The sequence below is a fragment of the Pleurodeles waltl genome, chromosome 11 (genome assembly GCF_031143425.1).
Source record: "Pleurodeles waltl isolate 20211129_DDA chromosome 11, aPleWal1.hap1.20221129, whole genome shotgun sequence".
NCBI lineage: Eukaryota > Metazoa > Chordata > Amphibia > Caudata > Salamandridae > Pleurodeles > Pleurodeles waltl.
Genome location: NC_090450.1, coordinates 38,601,098 through 38,624,217, shown reverse-complemented (window position 1 = coordinate 38,624,217; position 23,120 = coordinate 38,601,098). Strand labels below are relative to the sequence as shown.

The following is a 23,120-nucleotide window of genomic DNA, read 5'->3' as shown; positions in this document are numbered from 1 at the left end:
AATAACTGGGAGGACCATTCTACAGTGGTTGACTCTGTTTCCCGAAGGATTTTTTTGCCATGTTCTTCACTTTTCACTCAAAATCCCCTTGTAATTTGCCTTAGGGGAAGGAAGCAGAAGGTCTGAATGATCTTCCTGCTCATCAGTGATTGGTTGGTCACCTATGAAGTCTACACCTGCTGAAAGGAAACAATAGGTATAGTTGTGGTGGAAGACTCTGGAAAACTCACATATATCGCTCCTCTCTCGTACTCCGGATAGAGACTAGTTCTGTTCAACTAAAGCTATGTAGTACCGATAGAGACTGGTGTATTTTATGGACATTGGGGCTAGAGATTTTGACTGTATTTATCAGATCATATCTGTGCACAAGACTTGGGCTAAGTGTTACGTAACATCATTTGCTGGCATAGTAAGGGATGCGTGAGCAGCCTAAGGGAGGACTTTCAGTGCTTGCTTGTATACATTGGGTTTTCAGTGCTTGTTTGCCTAAATTCAGATTGTAAGATACCAGAACTTTAGTCCAACTGACTTTACTACTACTAGTATTATTACTCCTACCGCTCCTCCTACTCCTCTTCTTTATTGTGTGGTTATTAAAAGCCATTGCAAAAGTACATAAGGGATATTCTAATAATTGATTATGATTAAGAAGTATTCTAAGCAGAATAAAATAGGACATTTTTCCAAAACAGCAGTTCAGCTCTGCATTTTTTTGCATTGAACTTGTTGCTGACAACTTCACTAAAATCACTTTAGTAATGTTCACAAAGCCTCTCTGTGGTGCTTATGTGCAGCAGACTGCTCTGACATCATCATGGTTGTGGGGTAAGGATGGATTTATATGTATGTAATGAGGAGGGGGTCCACGGATGGCAGTTGGCGTTGATGTTGTTACACAGAGGGAGCAGAGTTCAGTTAGAAAGGCAGTTACTTACCAAAGTGATGGTGCATACTCACTACAAATTGGTGACAAACTCAACTCTGTGTAGGACCTGGCATGGAGGGCAGGATTTATCAGGAGGGACGACAGAGTGAAGAGAGGTTGTTGGCCGTGATAGACAACCGTGAAGATCTGTGAAGAAGGATCATAGGAGCTCGTGTCATTTCAAAGGATTGAGGGGCTGCTTGCTGTGAAACATACAAAAAGGCATCTCTTTCAACATGGTCCAGGGTGCTATAAGCAGCGCATAGTGACAGGCACGCAGTGAGGCATCTATGTGCCAAAGTGGCGTCGCGTCCTAACTACATTCTGGCTAGTTGCGTGTCCAATGGGTTGAAACATTCCTTGATGGAAATAAAAACTTGATTTGTTCTTTCCTCTGAAGGCTAGACTATAGCAAATTACATGGGCCAGCGATTCCTTCCAGCAATAACACAACCAGCAGCGTGTGAGTGGGCGAATATATTTCCATATTTGCCTTATCTCACCCAGGTCGAATAGTCCAAATCTCAGTCTTATAAGATCACATTTTAATTTGAGTGAAATTGCCCCCATCAAATAGGGTTCCATTGAGTCTTGGACATGAAGATTCAGTAAAGTGACAACATGCTTGAAAGGTAGATGGGATGAGTTATCGAAGGCAAAGGAGCAAAGGGCTGATGTTTCTTTGATATACTTTTGAATTGAGACCAAGATTGAGCAGCATCCCAAGCTTCAGTCATCTGAGGGTTTTCATTGATTTGCATATTTCCTTGCAGTGCGATCTTGCCAATTGTTTAGAGACCCCTAATTCATCCCACTAGACCCATCTTAATGAGCCCCGATGGGCCATCTTGCAGTTTTGCCAGAGGTATAATAGTCATCAAGCCTGATATATTGACTGATACAGCAATTAAATTCCAGACAGATTTGTGACGAGGATGGGGTGAAAAACAATCTGAAGAGATTGCTTTACGCTGTTTCTACCTGTTTGATCAGAGGTGATGATATCATTCTCAGTCGTACCGTAATGATGAGATATGTTTCACTTTGCTCACATCGTATAGCGAGTTTAGAGGGACCTGGTAAATTGCTTCCTAGTTGGTAAAGGCTGCAACAGTTTGATGGTATAAGAAATTTCAAGGATGAGTTTATAGAAGAGTTTGCTGTAGCTGCTGAATTTTCAGCTGGGTTCTCACAGACAACAATGATGAGAAGGAAAAGGCGTGTGCATGTCGCAACATTGCCAACCATGAGCGTCTGCCTCGTGGAGACAACCAAAGAGAAATCTTTGCTTAGCGTGAATATCTTGTACTGTGTACCCTACTTACACAGAAGAGAACAAACTGGACATCTCTACTCAGCTAGCTAGTTTTTCAACCATAATATAGTTGATGCTATGTTGTAATACCCAACCTAACGATTTTAATATTCTCTCATGTTAGAAAGCAACAACTTGTCTTCCGCTTGTTCGTTAGAGTAGACGTACAGTAGCAAAAATCGTCCATTTGCAAGGTTGCACATCATTGACTGCAAATTTGGCTCTCTTAGTTGCAAAGAAGTACATCTGGATTGCTTCATAAGTGTTGGAATGCTCTGATCTCTCCTTGTCTAGGAAGTTTATCCGAAACTGAGGTGGATTAACATAGATTTTTTTATGGGTGTTTATAAAGAGACTTTAAGGTTGATACCCTCCGATCTGTGTCCCAGCACAATATATTTAGCAAACTGAGGAAGGGAGGCAAGGGGCAGCAACCTAAAACAAACTTCACTCACTTGTGAGTGCTAAGGAAAAAGTGACAGAAAATATGCATTGTTAATGTCACACCAATGTCAGACGAGTATGTATGCAGGATCAAGGCCGCACTTCCAAAGTGATTAAAAGGTAACTCAAGTTAAGATGCTTAAAACGTCAAATCCATGAAGCCATATCAAGAAAATTATGATTTGTGGACAGGAATCTACTCGGCTCTATTGAATGAAACCTTCCTTTCTGCTAAGCACAAATCCTGGAAAGATGGAACGCTTGTTCCAATTCACAGGAAAGGTTTAATAAATTATCTGGAACCTACCATTTGATGATTCTTGTTATAGTCAGTGGCAGGGAAGGGGTCCAAAAACTGATTTTGTCAGGATTCTAATTTTCATCAGTGTTGAATTTAGTTTTCTAGCAAATATTAATTCTAACAAAATGCTCCTTAATATCAGCGAGGTGTAGATTTATTGCAAGCGGGGCAGCCAGGGAGCCTTGCTTCACATCATTGTAACTTCTCTTACTATTGGAAAGTCAGTCCCTTATGTTGTGCGTGATCTAAATCCAAGTATATGAACTAAGGACAATAGTTTTATTGCACAGATATGGAGAGATTCGCAATCTGTGCAGCTTAAACCTCTTAACCTTAGTGAAAGTTGCTGTAGAATCAGTAAAAGTTGTCAAATCAAAGGGTGTATTTCTCTTTACGCAACAGTATGTCTGCCACATTGCTCATGGCCAGCAGGGCAGCATATTTCCTTGCAGGGTTTTGATTTTGTAGCCTAATGCCTTCCAAAATGTATAACCTCTTCTTTCATTTGAAACTTTCCACTTATGTACTGGAGAGCCGTGATTCAGCTATGTGTTCTACTGGATGAGCTTTGGAGTTCAGAGCCTGGGGACCTAGGTTCTAATCCCGGCTTTGGTGCTTGATTGTAAATTGGGTCATTCTGAGCAAATGGCAACCTCCCTGAGCCTAAAATTGCAAACTTGTGAGTCTGTAATGGTATTGTAAAAATTTAGCATAAAGGAATAGTTCCCTCTTTCATGATCTTGTATTGTCTCTCATCAACCACCATGTACAGCGCTCCTTTGCTCGCATGTTTGGATTGCTCTAAATAAATAAATAACAGGGTATAACAGCAGGGTATAAGCCAGGGTTCTTTAAAGTCGGTCATGGAGAGCCGGGTCCATGCCAGATTTTTTTGCATATCCACATTTAGAAAAATTTGGATTTCTGAAACATCTCTTTTCTAAATGTGGATATGCTAAAAATCTGGCATGGACCCGGCTCTCCAGGACCGACTTTGCAGAACCCTGGTATAAGCGAATGGGCCTATTGGGAATATGGAGCTCGGTCCAGCTGTGTTTTTTCTTCTAATGCTACCAACTAGTTGTAAAGCTGTAATTGCCTCCTGTCACCACAGAACGAAACTATCTTTGAACCATCATCAGATGGGTGGTAGATATTAGAACTTGTTTAAAAAAATCTCTCCCCAACCCCCAGACATTTAAAATTCTCTGTGAACACAGTGTCCTAAACGTGGATACAACCTAACATCTACAGATAATTTCAGAGTCCATAATCCAATTATTTTCCAAAGGACACGACTCGCAAAGTGCCAAAATCAAAACATATCTTCCATCAAATAAAGCATATTTTTCTGTTAAGTGTTCTAATAAAGCAATTCTGTATAACAGAATGGCTAGAAGGTGGATGGTTACAAGTTGGGAACTCTGTTTCCATTATGGTACCCAAGCAGGATGATAAGCAGACAGACGTGCAGTTCGCTCAATATTCAATGGCACAGAAAGAACGTAAAAATCAAAGTTGGTGAAAAAAGTCCTCAGTAGAGACCAGAGGAAGGACGCAAAGAAAAAAATCCTGTAGTGAAGCACATTTTTCCAGGAATTCAGCCTGGTGCTCTGAGACCAACTAGCCTGTTCTAAGCTAATTTTATATTCAGTACTAAAAGGAAAAATGCAAAAAAATATATAAAAAAGTGCCAACTACAACTGAAAGGCATGCTGCTAACTGATCAATAATTCATGCCCGCATAGCACATTCTCTATAAATTATGCAGGCAAAAAATAGCAGAGCTTAAATTTTAAGTTGCACCGCTCTTCCAATTCTCCGAAGAGCGGCAGCCGTTCCCCGTCTCTTTTCATTCCTCTCATTAGTAGTGCAAAGGGATGGGCGGCTTTACGGCAAACTGTATGTTTGAATCTTCTTTCCTGTGGCCCAGTCCAGGCTCGTCTCACGATCAATGGAATCTCAGATCTTGCCCTAGAACTCTACATAGTCTTTGCAAAGGTAAAGAAAAGCAACCTTGGTATCTGCCAATGGTGATGAGATCTTCATCTGTTATCAAAATGATTTCTCCTGAAAAGGATTTATCTTCTTAAATCAGGATATGTCTTTGCAGCAGAGCCATTACACAACACCTTATGTTGTCTGTTTTACTTCCCATCCCAAGTCTCAGAGGATTGCTAAATGGCATATCTTCACGTATGCCACTGGTCTCTCAGTAGGTGCCTACAACACACAGTCGCCAGGTGTTTCCATTCTGTGTTTTTTCCTCTCCCCCACCTTAGTCCCATCCTCTAAGAATTAATGCTCTACTTCAACCAGCCCAAAATAGCGGATAACTAATTTGATCTTTATAATGTTTACTTGTTAATTTTTCGAATCACAGCAAGTAAGACCTTTGTTTGCCTCCTGTTCACAACTTTAGATCCACTATCCAACAGATTTATGAAACTTGCAGTCAGTTGCACTGTTTTCTATCTACAACTCTGGCTCATAAAATCTTCATCCCCTCCCCAACATATTTCCAAGGCCTTCCACTGTAATATGAGTCGAATCTGCATCCTTCAGTTCATTAACAGTATAGTGTTCTTCGTTATGTTCGTCAACGCATCAATGTAAATGTACGCTTCTCTTCCTTCCCTTAACCAGCCCTGGGTTCTCCCTGTTTTCTAGGTTTTGGTAGAGCATAGTCATCAATACTTTGCCTAATTTGGGCGCCATCTTTCTTTTCAAAAGATTTTTAGCAACTCTGTGTCAGCATAAGATGTGCAGTAAATGGGGATCTTTGGCTGAGAATCAAAATATATTTTTCCAGTGATGCTGACGACTGCTATGAATCATTAAATAATGTACTTAAAATAGCAGTGTGTTGCCTGCCATTGCCGAAACTAAAAAGATTGCTTCATTGGTCAAGCAAGATTCAACCCATTGAGAGTAGCTCATTAACCTAATTTCCATAGAGATGCTCAGGTGTCAGCCTAATGGAAATGGTACACCTGAAGTAAGTTTTCTTATCCCCTGGTTCCAGACAGTGCTGTTCTCAAACTATTTACAGATGAGGCACACTGACCCTGTTTAGGCCACAGAGCATCCCTTACTTTGGTGTGACCAGTGCAAGAGTGAAGAGGGCCTAAACTGGGAACTTCACATTCCTAAAAGGAGGATAGGCTGTTTGAAGCCGCTGTTCGGTGTTTTACTGCGGACTGACCACCTAGCCTTCCTTCAAGTGAGTGCAAGGAACCCCCACAGAGGAGAACTGTATGTGACTGCTACCGCCCGCGAGAAGATCCCTATGGAGAGCCTGGGATCCTCTTTACAATCACCCAGTGGACTCCCTCTCAGGGTGTGCACACAGTCATGGTCCCTCCCGACATCATCTAGCCTCTGCACCTCAACCTGTAATAGGGCACAGGAGCAAAGGGTTCCCTCATTTGCATGGGGTTTGGCAACATACAATTGCTGGACACCCCTTTGTTATTGCGCTGGTGCAACCTGTATTACAGAAGGGCCGCCCGAGCATCTGAGGATGCTGCTCTAATAACAATGAGTCCAAAAGTGTGAAAAGTGGGCAGAAATGCCATTTGCACCCTAGGACACTTTGCATTAATGGGCGCAGGGTGAGTTACTGAATGTTATGAAGTCACGTGAAAAAACACATGTGCAGCCTGTAGGGACGCGCCAAGGCTCGCTACTGCTGGATTCAGAAGGTGGAAGGAGAAGCAGGGTGAGGTTTTGGGGTACAAAATGGGTGAAGAACATAGTGAGGAATTATTTTATTTTGGTAGCAATGAACACTGTTACTAAACACGTTATTTCATTAGTGAGTGCACATCACTAGGCAGAAAAAGTCAGTACTTGGCACATTTTGATTATTGAATCTTGGCAAGGTTTGAGGCACACAGTTGCTAATGAGTTAGCCTACAGCTCAGACAGACCCTTATTACAATTTTGGCAGAATATGATGGAATATTTAAAGATCATAGGGCCAGATGCATGGCGCCAACTGCGAAAAACGCAGTTTGCGCCATGCAAGCGGCCTCACGCGATGCTCATTCCCAAATTGCGAGTCGGTACCGACTCGCAATTTGGGAATGCGACTTGCAAATAGGAAGGGGTGTTCCCTTCCTATTTGCAACTCGCATCGCAATTCAGAGTTGCTTTGTGACCGCGAATGCGGTCGCAAACCAACTCGCAGTTACCACCAGTGTCACACTGGTGGTAACACATTCGCAAAAGGGAAGGGGTCCCCATGGGACCCCTTCCCCTTTGTGAATGTCCTGTGGACCACTGCCTACTCTGGGAAAAAAACTAAACCAAATGGTTTCGGTATTTTTTTCATTTTGCAACTCGTTTTCCTTTAAGGAAAACGGGCTGCAAAATGAAAAAAAAAAACAGCTTTATTTAAAAAGCATTCACAGACATGGAGGTCTGCTGACTAGAGCAGGCCACCATCCCTGTGAGTGCAGGGACTCGCTATGGGGTCGCAAAATGCGACCAACCTCATGAATATTGATGAGGTGGGTCTTTGCGACCCCATAGCGAGTCGCAGAAGGTGTCTGAGACACCATTCTGCATCCGTTTTTGCGACTTGCAAAGTGCGAGTCGCTCAGACTCGCAATTTGCAAGTCGCAAAAACGGATTCTGCTACATCTGGCCAATAAACTCAAAGCATGGTGTTTAACACTTGTGGTAAATACCTCCTATTCCAAGCTTTCAGCTTCAAAATTAGGCGTATCATGCAGGATCGGTATTTAACACTCAGAATCTGCATGTTTTGTCTTTTTTTATGATATGTAACCCTCAATACATTTCCTAGATACTCCGGCTGTTCCTCAAATTCATTCAACCAGCATCCTTGATGAAACCATGTTGATGTGTGGAAGTCCATTCAGCTTAGCTGTCCACCTACATATCTGATCTTCTACAGGTTCTATGTTGGTATGAAAGGGAGGAGAAGCCAGGACTGAACCCATAGGTAACCCGCCAGTCCTTGTCAAGAGTATTGACCTGGCTGGATGTACCTGTGGATACAGAGCTCATGTAATATGTGACGGCACTCTTGCACTTGTTTATTTTTTGGGTGTGAGTATACATTTTCATCTTTTGGTACTTGTATAGCAGAGACCTCGCAGGGATGCAACAGAGCAATGAACAAAGGACAAGAGTACAGTTCAGATTTCACAGTGAGCGAGGTAAGGGCCAGTCCCACTGGGTGGGTGCATAATGCTCCTTATTGAAGGCATGTGTCCCACACAGAGGCACATGGATCCTGGCTCATGTTTCATGTCTGTGCTCCCTCGCATTTATTAAGGAGCACTGACTCCTGCAATGTTTGTACAATGCTATAAATGTCCTTTGTTCTTAAATCCTTCTCAGTTGTCTGCACTTTTTCCCTCCTGTCCAGGGGTCCTCTTCAGCATCGAGGTCACATCCACCTTTTTTGCCGTAAGGAATTATTGGCGTGGCTTTTTTGCAGCAACATTCAGCGCTTTTATCTTCCGTGTGTTGGCCGTGTGGAATCGCGATGAAGGTACTGCTTTGTTTAGGTCCATATATTTGACCATCTCTCTAAAATTACTGTAGGACATGGGGTGTTGCAAAAGACTATGAAGCATAAAGGGAATCTGCATCTAAGTGGGAGGATGGGTTTTCTGGAGCGTTTGTGACTTGAACAATTGTGTCTCAATGAAGAGGGCTTACTTGGTGGAGAAATTCTGGGAAGAGAAAGGGCAGTGGGAGAATCATTACCAGGCAGGAACAATGTGATGGAGCATGGCAGGTAAGCCTGAGGCGGGAGGCCAAGCAGCAGGACAGTGAATCTTTAGGTGAGGATAAAGGCTTCGGTTGGAAGACGAAAGCCTAAGGGGTACGGCCCTAAGAAGGGAATGGCGCATCTAAGGGAATAGGTCTGACTAGAAAGAGGGATATAAAGTGGGGAAAAGCCTTTCAAGGGAGGGAACCGTCTGAGGGAGAAACTTTATGGGATCTCAGAAGTGGTTACTCGCGGATATAACTTAATGAGAAACCCCGCATGGGAGGGTAGAGTGGAATATGAAGAGAGATCTTTGATGTTGAGTCCCGGGACAGTCTGAGGCCTCATGGCAGACCCTTGAGACCGCCCTCATGAATCGAGTCAAATGGATGCTGTATGTCTGGGAGAGTGAGAATTTGAAGACAGACACCTTTCCGATGATGGTGTAGTGAAGGCAAAAGCCATGCAAGGTAGCGTGTGTTGGAGATCGAAGGCCTCAGCTTGCGGGGAGGAAGGCAGAAGGACCAGTAGGAAACAGAAGTGGTGCAATACAAAGAGGAGGAGGAACCCTTTCATGGTTGATCTGACCACAAATAGTCACCCTCAAGCTTATTTGGGCCTTGTGAAGCCTTCTCTAGAAAAGGTTTTCTCTGGCTGATAACACTCCTCAAAGAACTAATTTCTGTCTTCCAGAGACCATCACAGCTTTATTCAAAACCCGCTTCCGCCTGGACTTCCCGTTTGACCTGCAGGAGCTGCCCGCCTTTGCTGTGATTGGGTGAGTGATGCAGCTACACTTGATGACTCCAACAATAAACGACAACGGACTGATGATGGGCCACCCGCAGAACACAGGACAGTGCCTTTGCATGGGGGTCAATTTACCCCAAAATGCAGAGCATTACGAGTCTTATACAGCCATTGATCATGCGGCTGCATCAAGACTCATCTACTAATCCAACAAATCTCAAAGTACATTCGCCACAAAATATGAATCAGAGAAACCTAAAACCATAGGGCTCGTATGACAATCCAGGTCATTGCTCTGGAGATTGATACTAGCTCACCTCCGAACACATGGGATTCTGAGGCAATCACCCACAAAATACTGGCAGTGATAGAGACCCTAAAGATATAGAACATTATATGAATAATGTAAGAAGTATCTGGGAACATATAGCTGTCGCAGGGATGTCTAGATAAAGCACTTGAACATGAGTAGCGGTCCTAGGCACCTCCCCTACAAATTGCGACGGAAATCTTTGGACTTTAGCTGTAAGCAGAGGCGGAGGAGTGTCGCCCCCGCACCAGCTGCAAATTGAAAAATAAAAAGTATAATAAACAGTGTTTACTATCCTTTTCATTTTCAAGGGGTGGGGCCATGGGGATGACAAGCAAGCAGGAGTAGTGGTGTGCACTCCCCTCAGTGCACGTGTGTTTGACTGGCCAAACACGCATGCGCACTGAACTCTATCCAACCTGGCACTGTGTTGCTGGGTTGGAGACAAAAGGCGCAGTCTTCCAGTCTGCCTGGGTGCGCCAAGCCAGGGCACTCAGGCCAATCCTAGCAATGCTCTCATGCTGCTAGCAGCATGAGAGCAGCATAAAGATTGGCCGCAAGGAAGGTTGGGTGCCTGTGCCTGCAGTGAGTGAGGACAGAGGGGTGGCGGCACGGCAGTAGCAGCGGCGGCAAGTCAAGTACGTTTTCTTTTTTTTTTTATTAACTAAAAAAATATATATTTATTTGTAATATTGTTTGTTTTGTGCCTCCCGCCCTGCCTTTTTGCCCCTAGAGGAGCTGCCACAGGTTGTAAGATCTCCCCATTTGAAAAATTAAATACAGGGGTAGGATAATCAACTGCAAAGCGTGACTTAAAATTAGCCAATCTACAATGAAACAAATATTAGTAACTTCAAAACCCTTATCAATAAATTAGGGTGGCTGCTATCATTGCTACTTTGCCTAAATTCATAGATGAATTAATAACAGGGCTCGCACACCAAATTGAACAGGCACAAAAAGGTAATATAGTTATACCTGGGAGGAGTATGTAGGCTTGTGCTGTCATTCATACCACCAGGGATAATATTGGTAGTGGCCAGAACACAGTATGATGCTTTATGTTTAAAATTCCAATCGATGTCCCTGTCAGAGGAGCCTACAACATTATGTGTGAGGTGGTAAAAAGACCTGGACTTTCAAATCAGCCTTAATAAATAATGATAAAAATAGCTTTAAATATTTTTTATTACCATTATATATTCAGAAATCACTTTAAGTTATGAAAAAAGCTGAGAGTGTGATTCTTTTTAGGTCTCCAACTAAACCCTTACCATGGATGGATAAATATCTGTCTGTCATCAAAAAGTCGTCAATGTTGTAGTCAAAGATGTAGGCCTGATTATGAGTAAAGTGGATTTTTGTGTGGGAATAATGCTTCTGACCTGTATCCCTGCACATAAATCCAGATATTACAAATTAATCTGCACAAAATGGGTTACAGGACATAACTGGGCAAAGACGTATTTTGGGTCAAATTAAACATCCCACTCCGGCAATATAAGAGAATAAGATTGGAGTCAGGGGTCGCATTTTTCAGCCATTAAAATTGGGTCCCATATTCCGCACCCATTAAATCTAAGTGCTGGAATACTGGGTTAATTATAATTGAGTGGAGTGATATTCGGTTGCGGCGTAATTATCCGTCCTACTTGGATTTAGAGCCATTATGTGAGCATGTGTCGGCCTGTTGTAAAGTCTGAGAGGACCCTCCGGCCCCAATTCTTTTTGCACGCCACACAGGATCAAATAGCTGAATGAAAGGGATATTTCACCCTCATTCACAATGCCTGGTCAAATTATGTGGAGTTTCAGGATCAAATCGAAGGAGGATTCTTTCTGGTAAACAGGCAAAGATTTAGGGCCACCAAGCAATCCAACCTCACCCTTTAGGGGAGGTTGGGGTACTTCAGATACAGAATATAAGGAATATCTAAACCTAGGCAATCCAGACCCATGATTGCATGATAATTGAAGAATTTCTAGACATCCAGCCCCTGTAGCCAAGTGAAGTCGAAGATCCCCACACAACAACAAGGAAATTCACAACATTAGGTAACTTAGTATCCGCTAAGTATTGCACACTATCTATTCCCAAACTACTTCTTCATGACCACCAGACATTCCAGCTCCAAATTATAGGGGGAGCTCAAAATCTTTATAAAATCTAGTACTGGAATAGATGATACATTCTCAATCACTGGGTAATCCAGCAATAGATGCAAGGGAAGGTTCTGGTTCATCTGACATATACTCTGCTATTGTCATTACCCTAAAACATGGTTATCTCTCTTAAGACAAAGGTTTTAAAATCTATGTTTATCAGAACATTTTTTTCTAATTCAATATCCAAATGTGTAATATGGTTTTTACCAATGATGGTTCAGAAATTATAAAATTCACTGGTTCTAGGAGTATAACTCTGCATTTTTAATTTGTTTGTTGCTGTTCTTGCAATTTATAGTATGTTGGCAATCAGTAACCTGTCTTCTGGAGTTTCATGAAACCTACATGACACCAGAACAAACAAAAGCCCAGCTCTGGTGGCAAGGATTCCCTATGGATTACTTGAAAGATTGCAGTTCCTTGTATTTCTGTGCACTGACAGAGGTTAACTTTTTTGGAACTTTTACTCCAGTTAGGAAAGCTTACAAAGTAATCCTTTTCTCAAACTGTCTCTCTGTTCCTTGAGGGCTCTGATATGTAATCAGTGTACCTAGGCAGTGTCTTGGCAAGCCTTCAACAGTTTCTCCTTTCTCCTTGCAGGATAGTCAGTGGTTTCGGAGGAGCCCTCTTTGTGTATTTGAACCGCAAGATTGTCCAGTTTATGAGGAAGCAAAAGGTCATCAACAGGTTCCTGATGAAGAAGTATGTACCCTGCACTTCCAGTACTGGTTGTAACTCAGATTTCCTTCTCCTTGCTCACCTGATGAGATCCAACATGCTCTTCCCATCTCCTCAATTTATCTCCTGTTGTGTCCACTGCATACCTGCTCTCTACCTGTGGTATGCCCTGTTTGTATTCTCCCCTTCACACGATGAGTTAAGTGCCTTCAATGTCTTCAATGCTTCATGAAGCATATGTCTTCTATGTTTGTCCCAATTGCCACCAAATGTACTATGTGGCCTCTCAATACTTCACCTGATTTAGTAAATCTACTTCTCTTCCCAGTCTTCTGATTAACACCATCCCCCTTTTTATCACTTTGCATCACCTGATGAATAAGTCAAAATGTATTTAATTCCTTTACTTGTTGACATGTATCCGCTCATTTCTCAATTAAGTGTGTTGTTCAGAGCTCTTATGATGAAGGTTACTCTATATTCTTATCACCTGATATGAAGCTGGTGAACATGGTTTCCTCTTTTCAATGACCCCTCTATCATCTCATCACCTTATATCTATCTTAGGTCCTTTCTTTACATGATGAAGAATAGCCAATTTGTTTCTCTTTTCATCTTTGATCATTTGCATCCTCTTTCTCGCCCATCTCCATCATCTGATCTGTGTCCTCATTAATTTCTTTCCTCATGTTAATGGATGTGCCCACTTTCTCTTTGTTGTTTGATGGACTGTACCCTTCCTGTCACTTTTCAGGTGAAGTACGCACCCCATGTCCTCATATCATGAAGTATGATTCCGCCATACTCTTTCATCAAAACCAAATGATGTGTCTTCCCAGTTATTACACAATGAAGTCTGCCTTCTGTTTTCCTCCTCTCATTACTTATATGAATAAAGTGTGCCCCATTTCCTCTTCTACTCCTGTCTGGGTCCTCCTTTCCACTGTCACTGATTTTAGTCTCTCCTCGTCACCTTACAAAGTCTGGTATAATAATATTGCAGCCCTCCCTTTCAGATTTCCTGGTCAATGCAACAGACATACATTGAAAACTTCTATTTCATCCACAAGTTATGTGCGTCTCCTGCTTTATAGAATTTATGTTTTGCATTTTATCCTCAATCAGAAACATAAACGAGATATGTTCCTAGCTTTTCTGTGATGTAAATAGCCATTGACGATAAACATAAACGCTCATGTGAAAACATTACCATTGTTATGCAAGCACCTGTGCGCATAGCAGCTACTTAAACTGCATAAGGCAATACCTTGCTTATTAAGTCTCGGTAAGAGATAACTATAGCTGTGGCTGAAACACTAGGGACCAGATGTATCAATGTTAGGAATAGCGATTACCTGATTGCGATTCTCTGAGAGGTGCTCTGATTGGCCAGCCTCTGCTAGGCTGCCTTAATGAGGTGTGAAGTGGCCTGCTCGGGACCATTTGTTAGCCTAATATTCACAGGATCCTCTGTGAGCTTCAACTTCACAGGATTCTCTGCAAGCCTCACCTTTACTGGGACGTTTGTTAGCTTAACATTCACTGCATCATCTTCAAGCGTCCTATAACAGGATGTTCTGAAAACTTGACGCTCACAGGATAATCTGCACACTTCACGTTCATAGAACATTCCTTGAACTTCACCTTCAAAGGATTCTCTGCAAGCTTGACCTTCACAGGATTCGCTGCGAGCATCACCTTTACTGGGTCGTTTGTTAGCTTAACGTTCACAGGATTCGCTGTGAGCTTCACATACACAGGTTTCGCTGCAAGCCTCACCTTCACCGGGTCATTTGTTACCTTAATGTTCATGTTCACAGGATCCTCTGTGAGCTTCAGCAAAACAAAATGATGATGGACGGAGTGCTGACAATGCAAACACTCACCTCCAGTCACAGATCTGGGTTTAATCCATCGTTTTTTTGCTGCCCATGCCATTCCAGTTTGGACCCAGCCATATGCAAATCAGTCTTGACCCTGTTCCCTATGGGAACAGTCCAGCCCGAACTGCCAGGCCAGGTCTTCCCTGGACTGGAAACAAGCATCCTGGGACCGGTTTCGGGGTTTCACCCCTCATCAGCCAGGCTAGCTTGAATCCAGTGGCATGGGAAGCACGGGACCCACGTCTGGGCATACCCTTCCCACTTAGGGCGACGTTAGCAAAACAAAATGATGATGGAGGGAGTGCTGACAATGCAAACACTCACCCCCAGTCACAGATCTGGGTTTAATCCATCGTTTTTTTGCTGCCCATGCCATTCCAGTTTGTGGGCGTCACCTTCATGAGATTATCTGTGAGCCTCACCTTCATGGGATTATCTGTGAGCCTCACCTTCACTGGGTCATTTGTTAGCTTCACCTTCATGGGATTATCTGCGAGCCTCACCTTCACTAGGTCATTTGTTAGCTTAACGTTTACAGGATCCTCTGTGAGCTTCACCTTCATGGGATTATCTGCGAGCCTCACCTTCTCTGGGTCATTTGTTATCTTAACGTTCACTGCATCGTCTGCAAGCTCCATGTAACAGGATGGTCTGCAAACTTAATATTCTCAGGATATTCTGGACGTTTCACATTCAAAGAATGCTCCTTGAACTTCACAGTGTCCTATGTGAGCTTTACCTTCACAGGATCCTCTATGAACTTGACTTATAGGGCGGTCCTTTGCTTACATGAAGAAGTGGATCTTGCAATCTTGAAATTCTGCTCTTTCTAGTTTTGAGATATCTTTTCTCTTCTATGGCAGATTTACTTCATCTGCACTCCTTTTTAGGGTGTCCAAGGGACCCATTGCAACAATCCTGGTATATGAGGCTTGTCAAATCATTTTACCACCTCCCCTACTTTGAGCCCTAATCCAAAGCCACAGTGATCACCTTGGCCCATGTACCCTCTAACCATATCGAGAAAAACTAGGGGCCTGATACAGAGTTTGGTGGACCGGTTATTCAGTCACAAATGTGATGGACATCCCCTCCACCAATATGGTGGAGGGGCCCATAGGTTATAATGGAATCCTAATACAGCGGACGGGATGTGACCCCATCTGTCAAGATCTAAATCAGGCCCTAGGGTTCTGTGGCAAGTCTTGTGCACGATCTCTAGTTGGAAGAATTCCTAGTCCCACTAAGTGCAAGAAACAGATGATATAAAGGCTATGTGCGGGTATCCTTTCCTCTAGCTCTGGCTTCATATACGATCAGGAGCCCTGTGGCTCAGAGCATGCAGCTTCCTGGGTATTGGTACAGTATCTACTCTCACAAGCTGCCAATCCAGAGCCTACCTACATCTGTGTGGGAGGAGATCAGGTCTAGTGCCAAGTTCTTGTTTGGAAACTGGGACATTTTGTTCCGATTCCATTTCCAGCACTTCACTTAAAACCTTGTGTTCCTGGACAAATCAAGTCATCTCCCTGGCATAAAGATTCTAAATCTGAGAAACGTAATGTAATTGTGAACATGTGATTGTAGTTGAAAATGTGTAAAATTACCTCTTGATGTCCATGATCATGGACCCGGCTTCCAAACTCCCCAGTAATGGCAGCGCTCCATTGCTTTCCATCTAGGTTTGTGCTCTGTACATTGCAATACATTCATACATACATATAAGTACAGAAACATGCATGCACGTTTCTAGCAATTCACACAGAGGTTGTCTCTTTCTATGCTCATTTTTCCTCTCATCCCGCTCTCTCTCTCACACACGTCCTTTAGCACCGCCTTGGAAATGAGAAGGTTTGAGATTTTCATTAAAATTATAACTAAACAATGCTCTGGAGACCTAGCAATGTCTTAAGAGTGAAGGCCTTTGGGCTTTTGTACTCCCTCCACCAGGATAATGCTGTGAATGTGCATCCTACATTCAAGTATCCCTCTTCCCCAGACCTATTTTCAGACCTGTCAACTCTCACGTGCCACAGTGGGGCACACAATATCCGCTCCCTTCACATGGTCTCCCAGTGAAAAGCAGATGTCACACAGTGTGTACAAGGTAAGTTGGAAAACCCTCCATAAAGTTGGTTTGCATCTATTGGTTAGAGGCTCTGCACAGCGGACGTCCATCACAGAGTTTTCATTGATGGCCACTTCTGAACTATTTGTGATTTTTTTTTTTTTTTTTTATTTTTTTTTTTTTTGTGAAAGGTCTGCTCAGGTAGTGTTCAGAGTTGAATTCTGGAACAAAAACATACATAAACATATAACAGAGGTTTCTGAGGTGTATACTTGTATCATAGGCAACAACATATTCTGGCACTTCACCCAGATCTTATAAATTATTACAAACCGGGCTAGCTAGTTGTGTTAACTGGTTATATACCCTAAATTAGCTTATTCGACTTCACCAAAACCATGTCTGTGTTTTCGTGTCAGACTACTCCTCTGTTTCTTGAGTAGAGCCACTTTCTGCAGTTGATGCCACCATGAATGTATTTTGTTGTTGTTTCACAGATATCGGCTTGGATTCATGTGTTCTTTTTCCGCAGGTATTGCTCGTGGTGGATGTGTTTAGCTTTTGCTGCCTGCTTTACTTCATGTGGTTGTTTGTTTTGTCCACCACAATTGGTGCACTGTGTTACTGTTGTGAAAATGTCAGCATCTGTAGATTTCTTTTTTTACTTTTGTATGACCTGATTAAAGTTTTTTGTAGTTGTGGGTGTGTAGGTGCTTAGTTTGTCTGAAGTGCTTTGCTTTTGCAGTGTGTTTGGTGTTGTCTCTTCCTTGATTTATGCTTATTATTGTTGCTTAATCCTTTATTGATGCATTTTGTAACTTTTGTTACACAGGCGTTTACTGTTTCCTGCACTGGTGACTCTTCTCATTGCAACCTTCACCTTCCCTCCCGGCTTTGGACAGTTCATGGCTGGACAGGTACCTTCATTATCCTGGATACCGTCTTCGATACTGAAACAATGTTGTTATTCACTTGTGCTGTAGCCATTCTGGAAGATATGTTATGCTTACTGACCCACCTTTGGTTAGATTTGGGGGTAGTCATTTTCTTGGGTTGGTTACATCATCGTACTGGTTCCAAAATATTGTGCTACGCAGTCGAATTCCTAAATGCCTCTACTGTAGCCCAGTGTTCTGGACATAGTGGTCCTGACCCCCTCCAGGAAAAGACCATCATGGGACACAGTCTAGAATTAGCTTCAAGATATTTTATGATTTTCTATGTATATTTTGCAGGTACAGTCTTAAATGGCTAGGTGTTGAGTAGATGCCTTTTTCCCCAATGGATCTTAAGATAAGTGGGTTTGTTTTGTGTGCAGGTCAAGGGGAGTCTCCGAGCTGCTTCTAAGCGGGTGGTCCTAGTAGGCCAAGTCTTGACCTTTGGAGAAGTGAATGGGCTTAGTGCTGTTAAACGTTCATGTCTAGGTCTTCTGTGTTCCTGAAGTTAAACTGGGGGCATCCGTATAGCAGAACCAGAACCTGTGCCTTAGCAGGTAACACATGAGTATGGCAATGATTTGTCTAGATCATAACTCCCAGTTCATGTGTGCCTCAAACTCTAGGTTTTCTTACCACAGCCAATGACTCAAACCAGACCCTGTGGATGCTTTTTGACCTCTACTTTGGTACTGATGTTTTTTTTTTTTTTTTAAAGTATTCTGGGAAGGTTATAGAGCATGTTTGTACATTTGCAGTTTTTAGAGATGGTCTGTGCTAAGACCAGCCCACCTTCTATGACACTGAGAAAATTTGATGTCACTGTCAACTCTCTGAGGCTGACTGCCACGTGACCTGCATCTGCTCCCTGTGATGTTGTCTTAAGGTCAGTTCCATCGCTGGTCACACATTCTTACCAGAGCTTCTCATCCAGGAATCACTTCTAATGAAAAAGTGTCCATGGGAATGTTTTACTCCATCTTGACATACCAATGTCTGCCATTGTAGGCACAGTAGCAGCGGCTGTGATACGAGGGTCAACAATGGCTCTCCAGGGAAATTTGTCCTGTCTTCACTTTTTGCGTGTGGCAGGGGGAGGAGGCATCTCCTCCCTGGTGTGCAGCTCGCGTTTCTGGCATGGGAGAAGGCAATGAAACCTATAGGGTGGTACGGAAAGCCCACTAGAGCAGGGGTCTTCAAACTGGGGGGTCTCAAGTGATTGTAGGGGGGGGCAGGCTCTTGCCAAAAGAAGTATTACACAGATAACTGTGTTTTGTTTTAAACAGAAACATGTTATTGCATTTTTTTAAAGGTAACAGTACTTAACTGTAATGTTTAAATACGCCTAGACATATTTAAACATTGCCATCTTTATAAAATATTTGTGAAAAATTCTGAGGGGGGGAGCACCATGATTTTTATTTTTCAACTGGTGGGGCACGGCATTAAAAGGTTTGGAGACCACTGCACTACAGAAGCACCTTTCTGGTAGGGGAAATGGCTCCCTGAAATGTTGCAACTGTGGGGATTCGAGATGTTAGATTTGCTAGGCAAATCCAAGGTGGGTGACTTACTCAAAGAGGAGGACAACATGCTGTTCGCCTCTCTCCTATGAAACTATGAGATGCAGACGCATGACACGCGTGGTGTGCCGAGGGACTTCCTGGGAGGGCATTCTGGAAAATGGCCCACCTGAGGGCGGCTACTGACCGAAGAGCTGGGAAAGGGAGCAATTTCCCTGATCTATAAGACTCTCATCAAGAATGGGCCAGGTACCTTTTGCAAGCTACAGGGTTCTCTGGGTAGAAGAGGTGGGAGAAAATGACTGGGAGGCCTCCCTGATGCACCCTAAAGAAGTGGTGATTAGAGCTGGGCTGTGCTTACTCCAATTAAAAATACTACAGAGTATACCGTGACAGACACTGTCAGCACGCAATGGGGAGGGTGCAGACCACACATTGTTTGAGATGCCAAGGAGAGGAAGGTTCCTTTTTCCACACAATTTTGGACTGCCCTTTGATCCAGAAAAATTGGGAGGATATCACCGGGAACTTGGCAAGGTGGCCTCGACTCAGCTGACACTAATCCCAAATTCTTTATCCGGGGGATTCCCAATGACATTGACATTCCACGAGCCCGTTTACTACTCTGAGGCCTCAGCCTTCTTGTAGCTAAAAGGGATATAGCCTGACATGGGGAATCCCAAGACTGCCCTACCAGAGAGGAATGGAAGCGGGGTATGGACATATAGATGATGGCTGAAAAACGACATATGCTAGTAGAGGGTGCCCCAGAAAGTTTTGCAAGGTGTGGGGTAAATGCTTCCAATATTATTCGCTAGAGTTAGAGGACAGGAGTGGGCGAGAAAGACAAGACACTCCTCGATGATGAAAGACACTGCAGTTGAACACTCTATTGAGGCCCAAACCGTGATGGTGAGTACTGTTGTGCTAGGAGTGCTATCTGCTTGGTGTCGTGGCTAGGGGGGGGTAGGAGAGGGGGTTTATAGGTTTTGACAACAAAATAACACTTGAAGGCTTTCCTTCAGGACTATGGTATCGTTCCCGTAATGTCTTCTATTGCACTGTTTTCCAAAATATATTTTAAAAAATAGCTCTCTAGCTAACACACAGTCACACGTATTCATTGGCGTATTCATCTACGACAAGGCCCCGAAACTGGGACTGATGTTATACTATCCAAAATATGGTAGGCATTGTGATATTACCCAGTCTCCATTTATTTGTCAGGAATTTCCTACCACAATGTATCCACGCAGCTTTCACCAAGTCTGCTCTTAGATTCTGCATTGTTCAGCACTGATAGACCAAGGGAATGACTTGCCCTCATTTAGGTCCACCATCCAGTGCTCTAGTATTGTTCCACTCCAGCTCATTCCCAAGGCTGTTCAGGCAAAGTTCAAGGCCTCTTAACACTATTCCACTTTCCGTGCAGTAAAATCCATTAAAATGTTTTCTTTGCCTAGTATTCCAAGAAACACACATGATAGCAGTAAAAGAAGCACCAATGACCTTAAGTTGGTTCCAGATCTAGGCCATGTTGACCAAAACCAAGCCAAAGGAACATAGTTTTCTAATAAGTGTAACTATGTTGTTTCTTAGTAAGGAGCTCCTGGAAATTGTCGACTGTGAAAATTAATCTGTAGGGGAATAAGATCTTCCATGATGTCCTTTCCAGAAATCTGACCCAGGCTTTCTCAACACTAACCTTAGTGTTTGCGACATATCTTTGATCTTGGAGTTGGAACCCCTTCTCCTTGTGGATCTCTCTTTTAGAGTTCAAATCCACAAGTTTCCAAAGGTTTTGTGCCCTGACAAGAGCTTCTTCATATGCGGCGGGTGACCTTTTTGAATCATGATCAATTTCTAATGTAGCGCTTGTTTCACCCCAGTGACCTGCCTCAGTTTTCCTCTGCTATTGATGAAGAGGCGAATTACCTGACTTTGGAAATTGACATCTCTTTAGTCTCCAGATCATCTCTCATTTATTCAAATGTTACCCTGTTTCCTTGTCACCAGTTACTGTATTTCTGCAGGTGATACATCTCTCTGTCCATCCTGTATCAGGACTGCTCACCTTCCGTACTGCACCGCTTTCTTGACTGCAGAACAGTTCTATGTTCTGGGTCCAGCTGGCCCTTTTAAATTGTGCCTGTCTATCTCTCGCTATCGATTGTAGACAATTGTTCCAGAGAACATTGTGCATTCTCTGTTTCACACATTTTTGAAGAATAGTGAAGCCTTTGATAATTGCTAAGTTGGCTTTTGCCCTTTATAAACATTTGTGAATCAATATATACCAAACAGAATGGCACTTATTCGGAGTGTGTGTTATTTTCAAAAGAGCAGGTGGGTTTGAGGAGTCAACATATTTGCAGACAAGTGACAAAGTTAATATTATCTAAATCTTCTGTTACAGTTGACGCAGAAGGAAACGCTTGTCACCCTTTTCGACAACCGAACCTGGGCAAAGCAAGGTGCAGCGGTGGAGCCAGACTATGCAGGAATTTACGAAGCCTGGAGGCACCCTCATTCCAATGTCTTTGTGACCCTTGTAGTGTTCATCCTTATGAAGGTGAGTCCCTTACCTGCACCGGAGGTGAGAAAGTAGAGGATGAGGATGTTCAAGAGATCTGTATTGTACCTGTTCTCTCCATCAATCACTGAGCATCATTGAATTCTGATGTTGTGCAGGGTAATTAATCTAAAAAGGACTTTAAGATGAAGTGGCAAAATGCATATGAAAATACAAAAGGCAAAAGCAGGATAGAAAGACCTTCTCTAATCAAGGTGAAATTCTCCTCTTGAATATCCGAGACCTGTCCAAAAACAGCTTTGATTTTTGAAGTCATTAAAGAACCCCTCTATCCTCATTGGCATATGTGGACTGCCGAAATGTGGCTCGATACCTGCGGGTAATTTAGCACTATTTAAATTCTCTGATTGATTGATTGGTTGGTTGATGGATTGTTTTAGATGTTCTGCCTTGTCATGCCAAACCAAGATTTCTTGGTTTGATAACTGGGGCACATACTTCAGTAGACTGAGGCCAAAGAATGTTTTCGGAAGTTGCAGTAGATCCATCTTTTGCAGCTTATTAACCTTATTAGGTTTTGAAGTGACCCAGTGAAGCAAACGTTACCGGAGATCTGCAGACAGATGGGACCAACAATCAAAGCATTTTAGTAGGATGGTGTAAATAATGTATTTAATCTACTTTGCCTGCTCCAGTTACGATGAAGAAGATTGAGCCACTGGGACCGATCCCTCTGATGTAGTGTTTGACAGTGGTCTTTGTCATAGCTTCCGTGTGGGGATCAGAGGGCTATGAATGTGAGCATTTCTCTAATGATGTTGCCAATAATGTACTGGTCCCAAAGTGATTTACAGACATATTTCTTGATTAAGAAGTTGGACCCTTATGTTGACTTATTAAGAAGTGTGAAATGGCAAATCCAGCCTGTTCTTGTTGAGGTTTTTGGTATATGGTTCCACAAGATCAAGAACTGATGGCTCAACTGGTAGCTTGACCTTTTCAGTGACCACTGAGTTTGAGGGCTGATGTTCAAGGCCTTGGGTCTCTCTATAGTAAATGACAAGTGTTTGGGGAAGTGGAAGAAGCCTTTTCCTTATCATCTCGATAGAAGCGAGCTGAGATTGGTGTGCAATGTGAACGTGGGGAACAGTGTCCTCTATTGGGTTGTGTTGTCAAGCCTACACCTAAGTGGAATTAGTTTTCTTAGTCCAGAGCCAAGTCATGCTGGCCTTAGGAGAATGCTCCTACCCTTGAAGGGCATGTGTTTTCAGTGAACAGCAATTTATCAATACATTGATTCACCAAATTAAGTAACCCACACACACTTTGATAACTAATGAAGGGTGACATCTCCTTCAAGGTCATTATGGACATTGTTTTCACTCTTGGACTTTTGTGTGATAGCTTAATGCATTCTGGGTTTTGTAGTTGTCTTCTAATTCCATTGTACTAAGTAGATTACCACAACTGAAACAATTATTTGTATTTGAAAAGCTCCTGACTGGACATAGTGTTCATAGTGACATAACTGAGTTGA

At 42.9% G+C, this 23,120-nt stretch overlaps 1 protein-coding gene across 2 annotated transcripts in view; it reads left to right on the top strand.

The window, feature by feature from the left end:
• CLCN2 (chloride voltage-gated channel 2) overlaps nucleotides 1-23,120 on the top strand; it is a 436,625-nt gene that overhangs the window by 264,567 nt on the left and 148,938 nt on the right. For both annotated transcript variants that reach the window (XM_069212988.1, XM_069212987.1), the window contains exons 8-12: nucleotides 8,390-8,515; nucleotides 9,431-9,515; nucleotides 12,564-12,665; nucleotides 17,425-17,509; nucleotides 21,467-21,622. In XM_069212988.1, the coding sequence (XP_069069089.1) occupies nucleotides 8,390-8,515; nucleotides 9,431-9,515; nucleotides 12,564-12,665; nucleotides 17,425-17,509; nucleotides 21,467-21,622 (554 nt within the window). The remainder of the gene's footprint in view (nucleotides 1-8,389; nucleotides 8,516-9,430; nucleotides 9,516-12,563; nucleotides 12,666-17,424; nucleotides 17,510-21,466; nucleotides 21,623-23,120) is intronic.